The sequence below is a fragment of the Salvelinus sp. IW2-2015 genome, linkage group LG5, assembly GCF_002910315.2.
Source record: "Salvelinus sp. IW2-2015 linkage group LG5, ASM291031v2, whole genome shotgun sequence".
In the NCBI taxonomy this organism is placed as follows: domain Eukaryota; kingdom Metazoa; phylum Chordata; class Actinopteri; order Salmoniformes; family Salmonidae; genus Salvelinus; species Salvelinus sp. IW2-2015.
This window is the reverse complement of record NC_036844.1, coordinates 18328028-18349812: the sequence shown is the minus strand read 5'-3', so window position 1 is coordinate 18349812 and position 21785 is coordinate 18328028. Positions and strand designations below refer to the sequence as shown.

The window sequence follows — 21785 nt, the reverse complement described above, 5'->3', positions numbered from 1 at the left end:
TAACACTGTTACCCATTGATAGAGGTTACACTTCAGTTGCACAACCCTGTTGCAACAAAACAAGCTTCCATTCCCCTGTCGCACAAAACAAGCTTCCATTCCCCCTGTCGCACCAAAAAAGCTATCCATTCCCCAGTCGCACAAAACAAGCTTCCATTCCCCCTGTCGCCACAAAACAAGCTCCATTCCCCCTGTCGCACAAAACAAGCTTTCCATTCCCCATTCGCCAAAACAAGCTTCCATTCCCCCTGTCGCACAAAACAAGCTTCCATTCCCCCTGTCGCACAAAACAAGCTTCCATTCCCCCGGTCGCACAAAACAAGCTTCCGATTCCCCATGTCACACAAAACAAGCTCTTATCATTCCCCCTGTCGCACCAAAACAAGCTTCCATTTCCCCCTTGTCGCACAAAAGACAAGCTTCCATTCCCCTGGTCGCCACACAAAACAAGCTTCCATTTCCCGCACTGTCCACAAAACAACATTCCAAATTCCCCCTGCTCGCACAAAACAAGCTTCCATTCCTCCGTCGTCGCACAAAACAAGCTTCAGTTCCCCCGTCCGCACAAGACAGCATTCCATTACCCCCTGGCGCAAGGGGATTTCAATTGCTATTTGTATTTTACTCCTTTGTGTTTAACTTTCCTAACAACGACAGAGTTAAAGTCTAAACCCGTGTATTTGGCGGCATGTGGCAAATTTCATTTATTTTATTTTTTAAGATGAAACTCGTCAACCCTGTTTACTTTTATTGGCATTACAGCACTTACTATTAGTATTATTCTTGTTTTAACGCTCTTGAGATGGGGATAAACGGTGTTTTTTGATGGCAAGATTGAACATGTGGGTCTTTATGATAGAAGGTGTTAAAATGAGGTTACCACTTCTCGAAAGGCAGCCGAATTGGGTTGAATAACCCATATGACTGTCCCCAGGACCATGTGATGTCGTGTGTGTGCAATTGCATGTGTGTGTGGTGCAGTTGTGTACGTCCGGCCAACATATATTTGTCTAGCTAAGACGCCTACATCATCAAAGGGTCGTTTGACACATGTACGTTATATTCCAATGTACCACACAGAACATGGACTTTGTTCCGGTACAAGACCACTGATGATGTCTACGAGGTGACAACATGTGTCCCCTGTTGAACATTGGCACCCACACTAAGCAGCCTGCCACACAACACGGACAGCACCACCCTGAACCCAAGTGGCAAGAAAATGCATTAGACGAGCACTGGTTAATCGTCAATAGCAATCCATTGGCTCTTGCTGATGTTTAATGTAAAGGACTGGCTTTGAGAGTTGGGAACTTCTAAGAGAGAGAGAGAGAGAGAGAGGAAAGAGAGAAGAGGATGAAGAAGAGGGAGAGACTCCGAGGAGAGAGAGAGAGAGAGAGAGGAGAGAGCGAGAGAGAGAGAGAGAGAGAGCGAGAGAGAGGAGAGAGAGAGAGAAGATGAGAGAGAGAGAGAGAGCGAGAGAGAGAGAGAGAGAGAGAGAGAGAGAGGACGAGAGAGAGAGAAGAGAAGAGAGAGGAGAGAGCGAGAGAGAGAGAGAGAGAGAGAGAGAAGAGAGAGAGAGAGAGAGAGAGGAGAGAGAGAGAGAGAGGAGAGAGAGGATCATATATAGGGCAGAGTAATGAGATTGTGTTCTGGCTAGATTTCATTATCCACACTCGTATGCATATTAAGCACACCTTGGGCATTTATACTGACTAGCGAAATGTGAATCTCCAGCCGATGAGCCCCACTAATCGGTTCCACCACTTCACTGACCTGACTTTGGCTCTCTGCGCCACCGCGGAATCTCAATTGTGAATTATGTTAATCTGTCTGGGTGATGATGACTGTTACTAGACGACTGGGCCGCTCCAATCTGCTCTGACCTCTTTACAGACTAACAGAACGACGCTGGTGCTCGTAACCTAACAATGACCAATAGGAAGGCCCTCTGTCTCCTCTCCCATCCCATCCCTTCCCAACACCTCTCATATTAACCAGGAAATCAGGAGAATGCAGCCACCCAGCCTTCTGCATTATTCATTGGCTGCCTGGTGGGTGGCCTTAGCCTGTGTTGCTGCTAGCTAGCACAATGTTAGCGCTTAAACACACAGAGAGCCATTTATATGGATGCTGCTGTCCAATGAGGTGACTCCTGGTTCAAGGACACATTCGTTGTACATGTCATGTACATACACAGTACACACACCGGTGTCCTTTTGAATTATAAAAAAAGCACCACACATTTAGCCTGGTTGCCATCTCTGTTCAGCTAGCTATTACATTACACCTCTGTTCAGCTAGCCATTACATTACATCTCTGTTCAGCTAGCTATTACATGACATCTCTGTTCAGCTAGCTATTACATGACATCTCTGTTCAGCTAGCTATTACATTACATCTCTGTTCAGCTAGCTATTACATTACATTCTCAAAATATCTGTTACAGTGTCATGAGCCCACTGTAAGCGCTCTACAAATTCTGTATGCGGCGGGTCATCTAGTACGTGACGATATCACCTGTGCCTCACCCATCTCGTGTCTACAGGCACTACCACAACTAGCTATATAACCCGTGTGTCCTGATTGTGACATAGTTTTATGAGATTCTCGTCACTATTAACGTTGTCACATTTCGTCTGTTACAAAAGTTTGCTCTAGCTAGTATCATCATTATCATCTGTGTTCTTAAGAATAATAATATAGTATATTGAAGTCACTAGCTGTTGGAACTATTACTGATTAGATAATTCCTATGGTTCGGGTCAGCAGGTTCCTTCACTATGCATTTATCCAACTTAGGCACGTCATCCTTCTCTAGAGTGTTACCCAGCTACATAACCACTCAGCTCGGGTTTATAAAAAAATTTTAACAAATCTCTATTCCTTCCTTTCGGCTAGCATTACTGTACAGGTTAATATTATTTCTCTGTCCAGTGCACAGGTAGCTAATTTCCAGATATCAATCTCCCTGTTCAGGATGCCTATGTATTAACAATCCACAATCCTATGAAATGTACTCTTGTGCATTCTGACCATATATGACAGGAGTGAAATGTTAGCTAAAAAGACTGGTACCCAGACCATCACACATTGATATCAAGTGGAAATAACGCTATTTACTATTTTATTTGAGTGTTTTTAGTGGTCAGTGCTTTAGATAGACAGCGTGCGACCTGGAATAACAGATATTATCATATGCTGCATTTAATATATTACAGGAACCAGGGGCTTAAGGAAAGTCTCTGTAGATGGTAAATAGCCTACAGTCAAGCTAGACAGAATTTGGAGAGCCTAGCTATGAAACAAGGATGCGGTGGCTGCTGTGCTGGTGTGATATATAATCTGTATTTATATTGATCCTCTCTCTCTGCTCAGTGACTGAGGTGTTTACTGACGCTATAAGAATCACTGAGGATAAAGGAAATGTTTCCCTCTGCTTTTTGTCACTCAATAAACGGGCCTATTAAATGATTGAGAGTGTGGTGGTGAAGGAGGTGGGGAGGTGGGCAGCTAGGGGCCATATCATGGGACAACAAGGGCGCGAAATGGGAAACGAATACTGACAATTATTGTCCACATTTTGCATGTAAGAATTTCCACCAGAATTTCTGCTAGAAATGAAACAATTCTGACCCCAACCCTGCTGGTGTCAAAAACAAGTCTAGCGTTATCACAGGTCAGATCGTCTGGTATTGTTCCATCCCCCAGTAGTGTTGTTGTTCAGCTGAACAGTCTGTGAGCCATCCTGATGCATTAAGTCACTAAGTGGTAAATTGACGAGGCATTACTCTGACATGATCCTCTTTGAGGAATAAATCGGTGTGTGTTTTCTATGCTGCACTCATCCCATCCTTTACAATGCTTATGTAAACCACAATGAATTAACCTGATCACATACAAATGAAGAGAAATAAAGAGAAAATTCTGATGCCACTACTAGAATTCCTAAGCAGCGGTATGCAACATGCTGGTTGGTGAATCACTGGCAGAAAAAGGCATAGTGTGTCCTCTGCTTCTTTCTCTCCATGCTCTTCAGTCATCTTCCACTTGAAAAGGGGGCTAAGCTGAGCAGTATCCCACGAAGAGAGCCCGGCGCTTAAAAAGGAGGGAAACTTCTTGTGACGCGACTGATCCACACAACTCTACCCTACACTTAGAAAAAAAGGTTCCAAATGGGTTCTTCGGCTGGTCCCATACGATAACTCTTTTTGGTTCTAGGTACAACCCTTTTAGGTTCCTGGTAGAACCCTTTTGGGTTCCATGTAAAGCACTCTGTGGAAATGGTTCTACATAGAACTCAAAAGGCTTCTACTGGAATCAAAAAGGGTTCTTCAAAGGGTTTTCATATGGCAGTGGTCACCAACCAGTTGATTGCGATCGACTGTTCGATCTCCAAGGCATTCATAGTCGTTCACCAAACAMTTCTGTAAAAAACAACAACGATAAAGCCTAGCATTCCTATTTGTGTTTGTTTGTTTAGCGCTGTTGCTGATAGGTGCACTTGATTCAMCAGCCCTAGCACCACAAAGTCAGTGTTTCCGTTTGGAACCATTTCATGTGTCTGAAGGTAGAACTCTGGATACTCGGCAGGCCCAGAGAACAAATATATCTCAAATCACCATGCCTGTGCAAATTTCCTCGAGCCATAGGCTGTAAAAAGAAGCCTCGGGCGCACAGCAAAGTTGACACTGAGATTTCAAAACTTTTTAAACCCTGACTAAAGAGAGACTAAATGAATACAGCAAAGAGCTGCTGTTTTTATAAGTAAATTCATATTTAAGATGTTATTCAGGACTGTCAACACTATTATAAGCCATAAAATGCATGTTCTCCCTACTTCCACTCACACTACAACCAGCACTGCAGCTACAATGAACGAGTAGCCTATTGCAAAGTGTTCCAATAAGCTTGAGTTGTTATTATTAGCAGCTGTGTCTTTTTTAATATTGAGGAATATTTTACTTTCTCTGGTCCTAGGAGTAACAACATGAACTGGTGCATGAGGCAGAAATAATGCACTGCGAATTGAGTTTCGCCATCAACTTGAATACAGTGTCCCCTTTTCTCAGCAGAGGGAGGAAGAGAGGAGGGACGTGAGTCGGGTGAGAGGCAGTTTCATCGCTGCTCTCTCCCTCCCTCCCTCAGGCTGACCATCAGATCCAGGCCATCAGTCCAGTAAAATTTAAAAAGCTAATTATTATGCTCATTCATTCAGCAGTGCCTCACAAGTAATACAACAAATTATTTATTACTAGTGTGATCATTTACCTAAAATTATTTTGAAATATAATTTCAAAATGGTCTTAAAATATCAACGTTGACAGGGCAATTCAAGCAGAGCCAATATGCAGTAATAATCTTTTGGGCCTATGTTAATGTTGCATAAGCTTGTGTTTTTTAAGTAATGATTTTGAAAAACTCTGAGCGATAGAGCTTGGCTTGCTTTTGGGCACAGAAGTGATCTGAACTCAGAAAAGGTTGGTGACCCCTGTCCTATGGGGACAGCTTAAGAACCCTTTTAGTTTCTAGATTTTTGTTCTAAGAGTGTAGGAGTGTATCACCACAAAAAAACGTTGGATGTACATGCCTGCGCTGCTCCAGGAGCCCTACACACACACCTGCACATGCACACACACACTCAAGATCACACACACACACACTCAAGATCACACACACAAACACACGCCAGGCTTATCTCAGAGCAAGCCCTCCTCATCCCTTAGCAGTGTGCCACAATCACTGAGGCAGTCAAGCCAGCAGAATGAACTGCCAGTGATCTGTTCCATCCTCTCAGCCACACGCAATGGGAAACAATTAACACGCCACTCTGAGATGCATCTCTCTGGATGTGAAGCGGAGGGGGGGGAAGGATGCGGGAGAGAGAGGGGAGGGAGGGAGAAAGGGACGAGAGACAGAGGGGCGAGAGACAAGGGAGGGGAGGGAGAGAGCTGGGAGACAGATTTGGGAAGGAGAAGGACGGAGGGGAGAGGGAGACGGGAAAGAGGGGAAGAGAAGGGGAGGGAGAGAGTTCTTTTTTTTTTACTTTCCTGAGGTAGCGGCGTGACCTTGTGATGTAGCCTGACAGCAAATGTCCGTTGCCAGGGAGATGGCTAATGTCTCAATGTCATTGGCTCCCTCCTGGCCGAGGGGAGAGGGGAGCGAGGGAAGCCATCCAGACAGCCTTACACCAGGAGCATCACGCACGCACACACACACACTGTATAGACACACGCACACACACACACTGTAAAGACACATGCACACACACACACAATGTAAAGACACATGCACACACACTGTAAAGACACACGCACACACAACACACTGTACAGACACACGCAACCACACACACCACTGTAAAGACACACCGCACACACACACACTGTAAAGACACATGCACACACACCAACACACACACACACTATAAAGACAACACACAACACCACACACACACAACACCACACACACCACACACACACACACCAGTAAAGACACATGCACACACACACACACTGTAAAGACACACGCACACACCACACACTGTAAAACGACACGCACACACACACACACTGTAAAAGACACATGCACACCACACACACACTATAAAGACACATGCACACACACACACACACACACAACACACACACACACCACACACACACACAGTAAGACACAATGCACACACACACACACACACTGTAAAGACACATGCCACCACACACACACACATGTAAAGACACTGCAACACACACACACACTATAAAGACCACATGCACACACCACACACACACACACACACACACACACACACACACACACACACACACACACACACACACACACACACACACACACACAACACCACACACACACAACCACACAGTAAGACACATGCACACACACACACACAGTAAAGACACACGCACACACACACACTGTAAAGACACATGCACACACACACACACAGTAAAGACACACGCATGCACATGCACACACACCAATATTCATACACACATTTGCAGTGTTGGTACGCAAAGAAAAATTAATTCTCACACACTACAAAACCCACAATGTACAGTACCTAAAAAGGGGAATTCTTTGTCTGGCAAACAGAAACAGACAGTGAGTTGAGAGGACCAGAGAATAACTTTGCCTCTCACCACTGAATCGTGAACAGTGTCAGTATGCATATCACCATATGCACAGAAAGAAATGCATATGAATGAAGGTAGTGCAGCCGAATAAATGTCTATGTTTAGCATGCATAGAGTACAGGAGAGGAAAAGCCCTGCTGCCTGAGTCTTCAATATACTCCAATCATTCAGCTGTCTCTGGTAATGCTTCGTTCTTATCTATGTTTTAACTCTCCACAGATATCTCTCTCTCCATCCCTCTATCTCTCCCTTTCACTCTCTCCCTTCTTCTCTCTCACTCCCTCTCTCTGTTTCTCTTTCTCTCCCTCTCTTTCTTCCTCTCTCTCTCACTCCCTCGCTCTCTCAGCATCTGATGCAATCCGTAACCAACACTCTCAGACACAAAGAGAGAGAAGAGAGGGAGTGTGTGCCGTGCAAAGGGAGGGGGGCATATCTCCATAGATGTGCCAATCCTTCCCATGCCCTACAGGCACACAGGAATAAACACCAGAGACTCTGCCAAAGCCTGGAACACGGGCAGACAGGCGGATACAGCCCATTAGCGCCCCCTATGAGACAGAGAGGGGATAGCTTCTCAGAGGACGTGTATACAGGACAGAGTAGGCACAAAGGAGACAGCAGCAGTAGCACACGCTCAACTGAGCAATGCTCCAATGTGCATGATGTCACTGATAGATGGGCCCTGGGAAGGCTGAACCCTGTGAATTGTTTTGTGGGTTGGTCATGTCCAGTGCATCTGTGTGTGTGTGTGTGTGTGTGTGTTGTTGTGTGTTGATGTGTGTGTGTGTGTGTTGTGTGTGTGTGTGGTGTTTGTGTTGTGTGTTGTGTGTGTGAGTAGTGGGAGAGTAGTGTGTCTATGTGTGTGAGTAGGGAGGAGGTAATGTATGGGTGTGTGTGTGTGTGTGTGTGTGTGTGTGTGTGTGTGTGTGTGTGTGTTGTGTGTGTGTGTGTGTGTGTGTGGTGTGTGTGTGTGTGTGTGTGTGTGTGTGTGTGTGTGTGTGTGTGTGTGTGTGTGTGTGTGTGTGTGTGTGTGTGTGAGTAGGGGGGAGAGTAGTGTGTGTATGTGTGTGAGTAGGGGGAGAGTAGTGTGTGTATGTGTGTGAGTAGGGGAGAGTGAGTGTGGTGTATGTGGCTGTGAGTAGGGGGAGAGTAGTGTGTGTATGTGTGTGAGTAGGGGGGGAGAGTAGTGTGTGTGTATGTTTTTTTATTGGAATTTTAATTTCTGTTCAGACATGCCATTGTTCAATTGTGTGTGATCACCATTAAGAGTGAATGTACATCTAGATGTTTGAGTTTGTGGCTGTGTGTCTGTCTGTCTTTCAGACTGGATGTTGAGGAATGGTGCAGTGTCCCCCCTCCCTCTTTTTTTTCTCTCTCTCTGTCTCACTCCCCCCCCCCCCCTCTCTCTTTCTTTCAGTCTGTTCAATAATTCACAGGAAGGCAGTGGGGCAGGCTTGGCAGGGGGTGCGCCAGCTGACAGTGTATTCAGACAAAGCTGTCAAACTGGAGAAGAATCACGTGGGTGCAACAGTGGCTAATCCCCCCCTATCCTCCCTTATCTGTTCCCTCTTCCCTAGCCATTCCTATGGCAGATTTCTGCCCCCCTTAGGACCCTCCCTCATACACGCACATGCAGACGTACGCAAGCACACACACACACACAGAGAGAGAGAGAGACACACACACACAAACACACACACACCCTGGCCTCTCAGAGCCTAGCATGAGGGCTAACCATATTTGGTCTCTCTGGGTAAGGCCTGCACTCTCGAAGCCCCAGCCCAGCCCCGCCCTCACAACCCCCTCCCCTTCTCAGGGGAAAGACAGCTCCTTATTGTTCTAAGGAGTGTCAAGCGGTGTCACATTTGTCCAACCCCCACAGCTCCAGCCCCCTTTTCAAAGCTTCAAAGTGCTGTATCCACCCTCCACTCTAGACACACATCATCATCATCACACAGCAGCAGCAACACACAGATTCCATCACTGTAACTCAACACATCTACCATTCCCCTTGTTCAGGACAGTTTCCTCTCCTCCTCCTTCTTCTCACTTCTTCACTCACTCACTTACTTGCTCTTGCTCCCGCACTCCTTCAGAGTGACAGAGTTCCTCCTCCTCTCTGTCGTCCAGCTCTTCCCCGGAGCGGAGGCATGCAAGTGTTTTTCTTTTCTCTTTTCTGCTCTCCTCTCTCTGTCGCTCTCTCTTTCTCTCGCTCTCTCTCTTCTCTCTCATCATTTTCTCGTTGCACAGTCAAAGCAAAGACAATGCCGTCTTAATAGGCAAATTAATTAGCAAGCAGCAATTTCACTCATTGAAAACGGAAACTAACTGCGGCACAATGAAGACAATGTTGGCACTAAACGCTGCGCAGAGGAAGACATGATTTAGAGAAGACATCCAGGACAGTTTAGGACTCCCACACACTTGAATTGTGATTGATTGGTGGAGCTGCCATAGCTCAACTGACTATGAGGCAATGCCAGTGTTCTTTTGTGAGGCTCCTTTTCTCAATTGGTTAGTTAGAGGATGTGTCTAAAACCATTACAACAAACAGAGGCTAAATGCATAGCCGTGGGAAGTAGGGGTGCTGAGGGTGCTGCAGCAAATATGTTTTTAGACAAATTTGCAATTTATAATTTTTTTTAAACAGAAAGAACTTATTTACATGAGTATTCAGACCCTTTGCTATCAGACTCGAAATTGAGTCCTGTTTCCATTGATTATCCTTGAGATGCTTCTACAGCTTAATTGAACTTTTCCTACTATGTTATTGACTTGTTTATTGTTTACTCCATGTGTAACTCTGTGTTGTTGTCTGTTCACACTGCTATGCTTTATCTTGGCCAGGTCGCAGTTGCAAATGAGAACTTGTTCTCAACTAGCCTACCTGGTTAAATAAAGGTGAAAAAAATWAATAATAATATCCACCTGTGGTAAATTCAATTGATTGGACAAGATTTGAAAAGGCACACACCTCTCTACATTACTTCCGCCATTACTTCCGGCGTCGACAGAGATGGCCGCCTCGCTTCGCGTTCCTAGGAAACTATGCAGTATTTTGTTTTTTACGTGTTATTTATTACATTGGTACCCCAGGTAATCTTAGGTTTTATTACATACAGTCGGGAGGAACTACTGGATATAAGAGCAACGTCAACTCACCATTATTACGACCAGGAATACGACTTTTCCGAAGCGGATCCTGTGTTTTGCCCACCACCCGGGAAAATGGATTGGTCCCAGCCGGCAAACCAATACAACGACGCCGTAAAAGGGGCAGACGAAGCGGTCTTCTGGTCAGGCTCCGGAGACGGGCACATCACGCACCGCTCCCGAGCATACTACTCGCCAATCTCCAGTCTCTTGACAACAAGGTTGATGAAATCCGAGCAAGGGTAGCATTCCAGAGAGACATCAGAGACTGTAACGTTCTTTGCTTCACAGAAACATGGCTCACTTGAGACACGCTATCGGAGTCGGTACAGCCAGCTGGTTACTTCATACATCGCGCCGACAGAAACAAACATCTTTCTGGTAAGAAGAGGAGCAGGGGGGTATGCCTTATGATTAACGAGACGTGGTGTGATCATAACAACATACAGGAACTCAAGTCCTTCTGTTCACCTGACTTAGAATTCCTCACAATCAAATGTCGACCGCATTATCTACCAAGAGAATTCTCTTCGATTATAATCACAGCCGCATATATTCCCCCCCAAGCAGACACATCGATGGCCCTGAACAAACTTTATTTGACTCTATGTAAACTGGAAACCACATATCCTGAGGCTGCATTCATTGTAGCTGGGGATTTTAACAAGGCTAATCTGAAAACAAGACTCCCTAAATTCTATCAGCATATCGATTGTGCTACCAGGGCTGGTAAAACCCTGGATCATTGTTATTCTAACTTCCGTGACGCATATAAGGCTCTCCCCCGCCCTCCATTCGGAAAAGCTGACGAATTTTGTTGCTTCCAGCCTATAGACAGAAACTAAAACAGGAAGCTCCCGCTCTCAGGTCTGTTCAACGCTGGTCCGACCAATCTGATTCCACGCTTCAAGATTGCTTCGATCACGTGGATGTTGTTTGACGCATTGCGTGGATGTTGTTTGACGAATWCGCTGATTCGGTGAGCGAGTTCATTAGCAAGTGCATTGGCGATGTCGTACCCACAGCAACTATTAAAACATTCCCCAACTAGAAACCGTGGATTGATGGCAGCATTCGCGCGAAACTGAAAGTGCGAACCACTGCTTTTAACCAGGGCAAGGTGACCGGAAACATGACCGAATACAAACAGTGTAGCTAATCCCTCCGCAAGGCAATCAAACAAGCTAAGCGTCAGTATAGAGACAAAGTAGAGTCGTAATTCAACAGCTCAGACACAAGAGGTATGTGGCAGGGTCTACAGTCAATCACGGATTACAAAAAGAAAACCAGCCCCGTCGCGGACCAGGATGTCTTGCTCCCTGACAGACTAAACACCTTCTTTGCTCGCTTTGAGGACAATACAGTGCCACTGACATGGCCTGCTACCAAAAGCTGCAGACTCTCCTTCACTGCAGCCGACGTGAGTAAAACATTTAAACGTGTTAACCCTCGCAGGGCTGTAGGCCCAGACGGCATCCCCAGCCGCGTCCTCAGAGCATGTGCAGACCAGCTGGCTGGTGTGTTTACGGACATATTTAATCCATCCTTATCCCAGTCGGCTGTTCCCACATGTTTCAAGAGGGCCACCATTGTTCCTGTTCCCAAGAAAGCTAAGGTAACTGAGCTAAACGACTACCGCTCCGTAGCACTCACTTCCGTCATCATGAAGTGCTTTGAGAGACTAGTCAAGGACCATATCACCTCCACCCTACCTGACACCCTAGACCCACTCCAATTTGCTTTCCGCCCCAATAGGTCCACAGGCGACGCAATCGCAACCACACTGCACACTGCCCTAACCCATCTGGACAAAAGGAATACCTATGTGAGAATGCTGTTCATTGACTACAGCTCAGCATTTAACGCCATAGTACCCTCCAAACTCGTCATCAAGCTCGAGACCCTGGGTCTCGACCCCGCCCTGTGCTACTGGGTACTGGACTTCCTGACGGGCCGCCCCCAGGGGGTGAGGGTAGGTAACAACATCTCCACCCCGCTGATCCTCAACACTGGGGCCCCACAAGGGTGCGTTCTGAGCCCTCTCCTGTACTCCCCATTCACCCACGACTGGGTGGCCATGCACGCCTCCAACTCAATCATCAAGTTTGCTGACAACACTACAGTGGTAGGCTTGATTACCKACAATGACGAGATGGCCTACAGGGAGGAGGTGAGGGCCCTCGGAGTGTGGTGTCAGGAAAATAACCTCACACTCAACGTCAACAAAACAAAGGAGATTCGCTACACTCGCATTAACATCTGCTAACCATGTGTATGTGACAAATACATTTTGATTTTATTTTATTTTATTTTACATAAGGTCCCACAGTTGACAGTGCATGTCAGAGCAAAAACCAAGCCATGAGGTCGAAGGAATTGTCTGTAGATCTGGAGAAGGGTACCAAAACATTTCTGCAGCATTGAAGATCCCCAAGAACACAGTCGCCTCCATCATTCTTAAATGGATGAAGTTTGGAACCACCAAATCTCTTCCTAGAACTGGCCACCCGGCCAAACTGAGAAATCGGGGGAGAAGGGCCTTAGTCAGGGAGGTGACCAAGAACCCGATGGTCACTCTGACAGAGCTCTAGAAACTCTGTGGAGATAGGAGAACCTTCAAGAAGGACAACCATCTCTGCAACACTCCACCAACCAGGCCTTTATGGTAGYGTGGCCAGACCGAAGCCACTCCTCAGTAAAAGGCACATGACAGCCCGCTTAGAGTTTGCCAAAAGGCACCTAAAGGACCCAGAACACGAGAAACAAGATTCTCAGGTCTGATGAAACCAAGAATGAACTCTTCGGCCTGAATGCCAAGCGTCACATCTGGAGGAAACTGGCACCATCCCTACGGTGAAGCACGGTTGTGGCAGCATCATGCTGTGGGGATGTTTTTCAGCGGCAGGACTGGGAAGGACTTAGTCATATCGAGAAAGTTGATCAGAGCAAAGTACAGAGATCCTTGATGAAAACCTGCTCCAGAGCGCTCAGGACTTCAGACTGGGGTGAAGGTCACCTTCAACAGGACAACGACCCTAAGCACACAGCCAAGACAATGCAGGAGTGGCTTCGGGACAAGTCTCTGAATGTCCTTGAGTGGCCCAGCCAGAGCCCAGACTTGAACCCGATCGAACATCTCTGAAGAGACCTGAAAATAGCTGTGCACCTGACAGAGCTTGAGAGGATCTGCAAAGAAGAATGGGAGAAACTCTCCAAATACAGGTGTGCCAAGCTTGTAGTGTCATACGCAAGAAGACTCGAGGATGTAATCGCTGCCAAAGGTGCTTCAACAAAGTACTGAGTAAAGGGTCTGAATACTTAACTAAATGGAAACAGGATGCACCTGAGCTCAATTTCTGTTTTGTTTTCACATTGTCATTGTCGTATTGTGTGTAGACTAATTAGAAAAAGTAATAATTTCTTCAATTTTGGAATAAGGCTGTAACGTAACAACATGTGGGGGTCTGAATACAATGTATATATATATATATATATATATATATAATGGGCACCCAGATGCTGCGTAGGCAACACAATAATATCAGATAGAGACAAGATGGCCCGCATTTTTGTTTTGTGGCCGCCTTCCGCGTTGGCTATTATGTTGCAATATTAACATTCTCGACCTCTTGTTGATACAAAATGTTTCAATATTCTCAGAGCCACCTTGTTGATGCAATGCTTCAATATTCGCAGAATGTTTTCCAATTTTGGTGGGAAGTGCACGAGACAATGGCATTGTCATAGTACACTGTATATGCCATTCCTTCATATATTCTATAGCAGGGGGTTGGCAACATTTTTCATATGATTGCAAATTTACAATTGATCCTACCATTTCTAAAGAGCTGCATGTCAGTTATGATTTTCATCTAAGCATTGTAGGCTGCTCAACTGTGCCCCAAAAAATGTCTAACTGCCCACCAATAGAATAATTCTAGCTGGCTACCTGTAGCGAGGCGCTGATCATTCAGCGGTGCTGAATCACCGGTACGGCCTTAATGCTTAGATTTTCCTTTTGAATTTCATGATTTTCTTCATTCCTTGGTTGAGTTTGTTTGTCTTTATGTGTCCTCGTCGATTAGAGGCCTAAGTAAGTCCTTTGATGTATGCCTTTTATTTCAATGCATGTACAGGATTTATCTGACATAGTTTGCATTCACAGTCAGCTGTTTTTATGCCCCGGTTACTTTCACATTGATGTCGGTATTTGAAGTCGGCCTTGATAGCGTGTTTTATGCATCTATTTCATGTTGCACTGCATGCGTGTTCCACAAGTAAATGAGTCAATGTAGCCTACTTCTCGCGGCTATGGCTGAGTGGGCTTTTTGGTCTCTCTCACACCTTATGCCATAAGTATGGAGGTACTGAGATCTCTCTCTCTCTCTCTCTCTCTCTCTCTCTCTCTCTCTCTCTCTCTCTCTCTCTCTCTTCTCTCTCTCTCTCTCTCTCTCTCTCTCTCTCTCTCTCTCTTGTTCATATTTTCTGCACACGGAGTCACACTCAATTCTTTCAACACCTTTGGAATTGTGCCACAGCGGGCATCTTCATTGCTGGCTGGAATCTCCACAGCTACATAGGAGAGGATCTCACTCCTAAAAACAAGGATATGGAGAGTTCTCAAACTGCAACTCAATGTATTTGCATAATTGTAACTAATTAACAACTTAAGATGTGTCATGATCATCTCAATCCCTTTTGCAAGATATCTTTGAGTTAAATGTTTTTCCTGTAACCAAGCAGATAGGAATATGTGTCTAATTTATGAACAGATGGAATTAAATCCATCTTACATAATGGGTATTTTTTTGTTAACCGTCAATAATGCACCAAACTTCAAGCTAAGCAAAAAGCGGAGTTAAAACAACAATTCCCCTCTGCTGTGCTCCTCTGTTCTGTATGTCTCTGGCATTCACGCACGCACGCACACACACACACGCACACACACACACAGCCACAAACCCCTCCTCTGCTCAGCTCTCACACCTCACCAACGTTCGCTACCCCTCTCTCAATAGTCTGACACTCAGGCAGTCTGGCGGACCAGTTCTCGCACTCTCACACACAGGAGCCGAGCCGTCGTCTGTCTCACAGCACGAGCCTTTCCCACCTTTCCCACCTGCGAGCACAGTGACATGATCCCAGGGGCTCACAGCCAGGTGCCGCGAGGTAGTCAGAGGTGTCACCACATCCCAGGCGGGATGGGAGCAGCCGGCGCACGGCAACCATTCACACCGCCTATCTGTCACACCCCCGGACCCAGCGTGGGGGCAACGTCCCCACAACGTCAATCTAGTTATCACCGTGTCAGAACAACGTGGCGGCGATGCTGTGAGGAGGTTGTGTGTGGGATTGAGAAGGATGGTTAAACTCACCTGGTGCCCATATGCTTCTCCTCCAGCTCGTATGGCTTGACGAACCACTTCCCAATCCGCACAAAGTCCTTGTCCATCAGACACCTGGGGGATGGGAGACATTAAACATCTGTATCACAGTATATATATATATATATATATATATATATATAATATACACACAAATATACATGCACATAGACACATACTGTACATAGAGATTGGCACACACATACCCAATCAGGGAAGAACAGAGAATGGAATAGAATAGATTTGTTTTCATACCTGAACACTCACATCAATGGAGTTACACAGTACCATTAGATGAAGACTCTATTTAAGGCTTTATGGCAATGCAATATAGTGCAGAGGTATAGAGTTGGAAGAGAGGAGGAGGTAGACTCAAGGTAATAAGAAGGTTCATTCAGCTGGCCCCTTATGATGATCATTGATGTTTAACTTAATTGAAACCAAATATGTGCTGGTTCATTAAGCAGATGGGGAAGCTTTACTGGAGTTATTGATTCAGTCCAGGTTTTAATTTGATTATTACTTCAAGTCTTTTAACCGTTGGTGGTCTCTATAATGTTAGCATTATTTCCTTAGCAGTTGGTGGGAATAGAAATGGTTATATGAGCAGAAATAGCCTATGACTAGACTGGGAATATTCAGCTTACTTTATGTGATACTTTACATATAACTACATGACATGGGATGAGCTGACAAGTCATTTTCCAAGTGGCTCATGGGAAATGTAGTTGTACTGTACCTCTCCAGCAGGTTGTGAATGGCCTTGAACAGGAGGGTCCGGCATTCATATGACAGCCCACACTCCCATAGTCCCTCCTCAGCCACTGGAAGACAGGAAGAGAAGATGGATGGGTCAGCAACTGATGGATACAGTGAAGTCAACACATTTCATACCATAGAAATGGATTGAATAGAATGGGCCTGGAACCTCTAACCCTGGCAATTTGACTGGAAAACAGATGGGTACACTGGCAATGGCTGCCTGGCATGGTGATGCAATAATTTTCATGGTAATATAGAATGTTCATGACGCTAAGTGACGCTAACTGATTTGCTCATGCAATGGAAGGTATTTTTTGTCATGTCAGTTGAGTTGATTCAACAAATCTCAGCACAGATTGATAGGTACACTTCCTAATTTACTTCCTGCTTTACTCCTACGTTWAAAAAAATACAGGTTAAGAAAATGTAATCATCCATGCGGCAGGGTTTGAAAATAAACAAATTCATGGGACGAGCGCCATTGATAACTACTACTAGCGCTGTTACTAACTAGCAATGTTGGTTCCATGTTTGCAAAGAGTTATGGTATATTAGAATCCCCTTGTCTTAACATGTGCCATCTTGAACTACATTTCTTCCACAGAGAAAGATAGAGGACTCATCTTTATATCTGTGCCATTAATGGGTCTGTGACAGCATGGGCATTGCCATTGAGGCTACAACCCCTGGAAATCCCCACCCAGTTGACTATGTTAACTACTTTAAAATGGCAGAAGCATGGTGGAAACTCTCAATGGCAATGTCCATGCTAAAACGGGTTATATCCATAATGAGTCCTCTATCTATCTCTATGCTTTGCTCCTATGGGAACACTCGCAATGGCCACCAGTCCACCCATTACCATTATGACTTGAATGGGGATGCCCGTTCTATTCATTTTATTTCTGTTCATACCCTCAAACACATTGCACAGACACACAGGAGACATTCTCTATTGACAGTAATGCATGCCAAAAGCAGAGGAGGCTTCTAGGAATACAGATGAATTTTACCCACAGACACAAGTATCTACATGTACTGTACACCCATCCACAGACTGACTCATCAGATGCCCTGAACCACAGTTACAGTATCTTCCATACAAGTTAAACCACTGTGGAGCACTGTGGAAGAACCTAGAAGTACACTTGCATCTGTGTGTGTGTGTGGGTGTGGTGTGTGTGTGTGTGTGTGTGTGTGTGTGTGTGTGTGTGTGTGTGTGTGTGTGTGTGTGTGTGTGTGTGTGTGTGTGTGTGTGTGTGTGTGTGTGTGTGTGTGTGTGTGTGTGTGTGTGTGATCAATGTGCCTCTGTAAAGCTGTCAGGTCCACTGCACCAGCGCCACTGTCAACCCGTGTGCAGCTGTCAGCTCCAGTTAACCAGCGCTGGGAGAGACAGTGTGCTGCAGAGTGTGTGTATGTGTCTGTGTGTGTTTGTTTGTATGTGTGTGTCTGTAGGCCAGAGGCCACGCAGGGAGGCAGGAGAGGAGAGACAAGGAGAGGAGAGGCGGGCAGCACCACGCACAGATGCCAGCCCTGACAGCCCAGCAGCGCTCAGGAGAGTCGCCAGGGCGACAGCGCTTAGTTCCAGTTCTTGCCATGTCAGCAGCCAGCTTAAATGTGACTTGTGTGGAGTAGTGGATGGATCCTACTGGTTCCCCCGTTCTTCCTTCTTCCCAGAAGAGGAACGGCTACTGATAGCTCTAGTGTTTTTTGTTCTCTGCCTTACCTGGAGGGCAATTGGCAGGGATGGGAGGCTTGTGAGTGGGTGTTGTGTTTACTTACAGGGTGGCGGKAAACAAAAAGCACAGGGCGGGTACACGGGGGAAGGGAGCGATGGATGGGGGGAGGGAAAAAGCGACAGAGCACAGAGGAGGGGTGGAGGGCACATGGAGGATGATATTTATTTTTTCTTTGGGGGTTGTGTTTTCTTGCTTTTTTGATATTTCCCTCCCTTTTTTCACACTGGAGTGAATGAAATTTCCTTACTCGCCAGAATTCCCGGGTAACCATGGCAACACTGGCTGTGCGAACACAGCTCCCCGGTATTCAATTCCACCGCCACCCCCCCTCTCTCTTCCTCTCTCCTTCTATCCTCTCCTTCTTCATCTGTTCTATTGCTTCCAACACCCCCACCCCCTTTCCTCCCTGTCTCTCCCTCCCCTCCTCCCTCCCTCCCTCGTTCATTCCCAATCCAGGGCTCAAACAGGAAGCTTAGCTCCAGCCAGCTATTCTACAGGGAAGAGTGCTCCATGAGCGGAATGCCAACTCTCCAGAAAATCCAGCTCATTAGCTCGCCCCTTTCTCTCTCCAATCCCTTTTTTTTCTCTCTCCAATCCCCCCACAATGCCAATTCACCGCCAGTCGTCTTCATCTATCTATCTACCCTACCACTTCCCCCTCTCCCTCCACTCCTTTCCCCCTTCTCTCCGCCTCTCTCACATTCACTCAACCCACCACCTCCACGGAGCACGCCCAGGTTCTCAACCCCTCTTCACCCAGGTTTGAGTCACCCTGCCTGGGGAAATTCTCTCTCCTGCCCAGCCACATCCAGCCACAGCCACACAATGAGCTCCCTACCTCTGGGAGCCACCCGTAAGGAAACTGAACTGATGTGATCAACTCGTTGGTTATMTATTTCTGACTGGTTTAGATTAAAACACTGTGACAACAGCAAAACATCGCTCCTCAGAGTGCAGGTATCAACTGATGCTATTCCCTAGATTACAACTTGTAAAAGAAAAATCTGGAATTCCTTTCGCCACTCCCCGAGCCTCGTGAATGTCATTACAGCTATTGTTTACATTGCAGTCACCGAGGAGCTCGAGCTGCACCTTATCGAGCCTCCAACACAAGGTGTGACTATTTCTGTCTTGTGCACACACACAGGTAGAAACTGGAGTGTGAAATCTGATCTGAGATATTTAAGTATTAAAATCCTTCCTGGTAACAGTGGGCTTATGTTTGACAAACATCTGCAGAGTAGCAACAAGTCCCCGCCATGGTATGTGATTGCTGTGATTGAAGAGTTGAAATGTGTGGAACAGTGAGGTGAAATGTATAGATCCTTATCTAGATGAGTGTTACAGTATATCTGGTCCTCTCCTCTCAGCAGGGCCTCAGRAGGGCCTCGTCAGGCTCCTGGGAAGTGGAGGGAGCACCACCTCAAAACGTCAGCTGTGGATGATAACCGTCAACGTTGTCAGGGTGGCCGCATAGTTTAGTTTCACTTCTCCATTTCAGTGTGCGTGCAGCTCTCAGATGTGTGACTCTCAGATGACACAGATAAGGAGAATGAGAGAGAAAAGGGAGGAAGCATGTTTGGTGTTTCTGTATGCTCAAGAACTGAACTGAGTGAAAGTGTGAGTACCTGTTTAGCTTGTGTGTGATCACTCTCACTTTGTTTGTTGTGTAGCAGCATTTGTATCATGTTGTGCGAACTTGTCTGTGTGCCTGGGCTCATTTGTGTTGTGTGGATTTGTGTGGGCTGCATGTGTGTGTGCATCTATCCGTGCATGCAGGTGTGTGTACGCGTATCAGTGTGTGCTGTGTAGGGAATGAGCGCTGCTTTAGTGCGTGATGGCTTCATTCCCAGTGCAAACACGTGTTAATTTCACATGTCCCGCTCCCCTCGCCACAATGCTGCTCTGCTGCCCCCCCCTCAATCTCTCAATCAATCACTCTTTTCTCCCTTCCCCTCTACCATTACATCTATATAAACTGAACCTTCGCCTTACTCAGATTGACAGATACTACAACAGCTCTATCTATGCCTTACTTTGTGAGACTGCTTAATGCTCCTTAACTGTTATATTGTATACTACATTTCATATTATTTTGTATGCCTATGTATGCTGCAATTCAGCTTTAAGCTGCAAATGTGTACAATTCAAAATAAACCTTAATTCCACCCACTGTCTCTTCCTATTTCTCTACCTCTTCTTCACTCTCTGTCCCTCTGTCCTCAATCTCCCCCTATATCGTCCTCTCCCCCCTCCTTGCCTGGTCCAGCCTGTCTGACTGCATTAGCTGAACACCACCACGAGAGGGAGTGTCCACTGTCCACAGACAAAGATGCTATTGATCCAGGCTACACACAGAGAGAGAGAAGGGAGAGAGGAGAACGAGAGAGAGGAGGAGAGGGAGACGAGAGAGAGCACCCGAGAGAGAAGGATAGAGAGAGAGAGAGAGACGAGAGAGAGAGAGAGAGAGGAGAGAGAGATAGAAGAGAGAAGAGAGAGAGAGGGAAGAGAGAGAAGAGACGAGAGAGAAGAGAGAGAGAGAGAGAGAGAGAGAATTCTATACCATAAAAAGGAACGTAAAATTCGACATACCAATTAGGATCTGGCTAAAAATACTTGAATCAGTTATAGAACCCATTGCCCTTTATGGTTGTGAGGTCTGCGGTCCACTCACCAACGAAGAATTCACAAAATGGGACAAACACCAAATTGAGACTGCGTGCAGAATTCTGCAAAAATATCGTCTGTGTACAACGTAGAACACCAAATAATGCATGCAGAGCAGAATTAGGCCGATAATCGCTAATTATCAAAATCCAGAAAAGAGCCAATAAATAAATAAATTCTATAACCACCTAAAAGGAAGCGATTCCCAAACCTTCCATAACAAAGCCAACACCTACAGAGAGATGAACCTGGAGAAGAGTACCCTAAGCAAGCTGGTCCTGGGGCTCTGTTCACAAACACAAACACACCCCACAGAGCCCCAGGACAGCAACACAATTAGACCCAACCAAATCATGAGAAAAGAAAAAGATAAATACTTGACACATTGGAAAGAATTAACAAAAAACTAACTGGAATGATATTTGGCCCTAAACAGAGAGTACACAGCAGAAAACCTGAAGGAAAGCTTTGACTATGTACAGACTCAGTGAGCATAGCCTTGCTATTGAGAAAGGAAGACCTGGCTAGGAACACCTGGCTCTCCAGAGAAGACAGGCTATGCGCACACTACCCACAAAATCAGGTGGAAACTGAGCTGCACTTCCTAACCTCCTGCCCAATGTATGACCATWTTAGAGACACATATTTCCCTCAGATTACACAGATCCACAAAGAATTCGAAAACAAACCCGATTTTGATCAATTCCCATATCTACTGGGTGAAATACCGCGGTGTGCCATCACAGCAGCAAGATTTGTGAACTGTTGCCACAAGAAAAATTTTACATTTCATTTTTATTGTTTATTTCACTTTTGTATATTATCTACCTCACTTGCTTTGGCAATGTTAACATATGTTTCCCATGCCAATAAAGCCCCTTGAATTTAATTGAGAAAGAGAGAGAGAGAGTGTGTGAGAGAG

General features: G+C 45.8%; 1 protein-coding gene across 1 annotated transcript in view; it reads right to left on the bottom strand.

Moving 5' to 3' along the window:
• Window positions 1–21785, bottom strand: part of LOC111964525 (mediator of RNA polymerase II transcription subunit 13-like) — a 131051-nt gene that overhangs the window by 37075 nt on the left and 72191 nt on the right. The window contains 2 exon segments of the mRNA XM_070443478.1: window positions 15687–15770; window positions 16435–16519. Coding sequence (XP_070299579.1) covers window positions 15687–15770; window positions 16435–16519 — 169 coding nt within the window.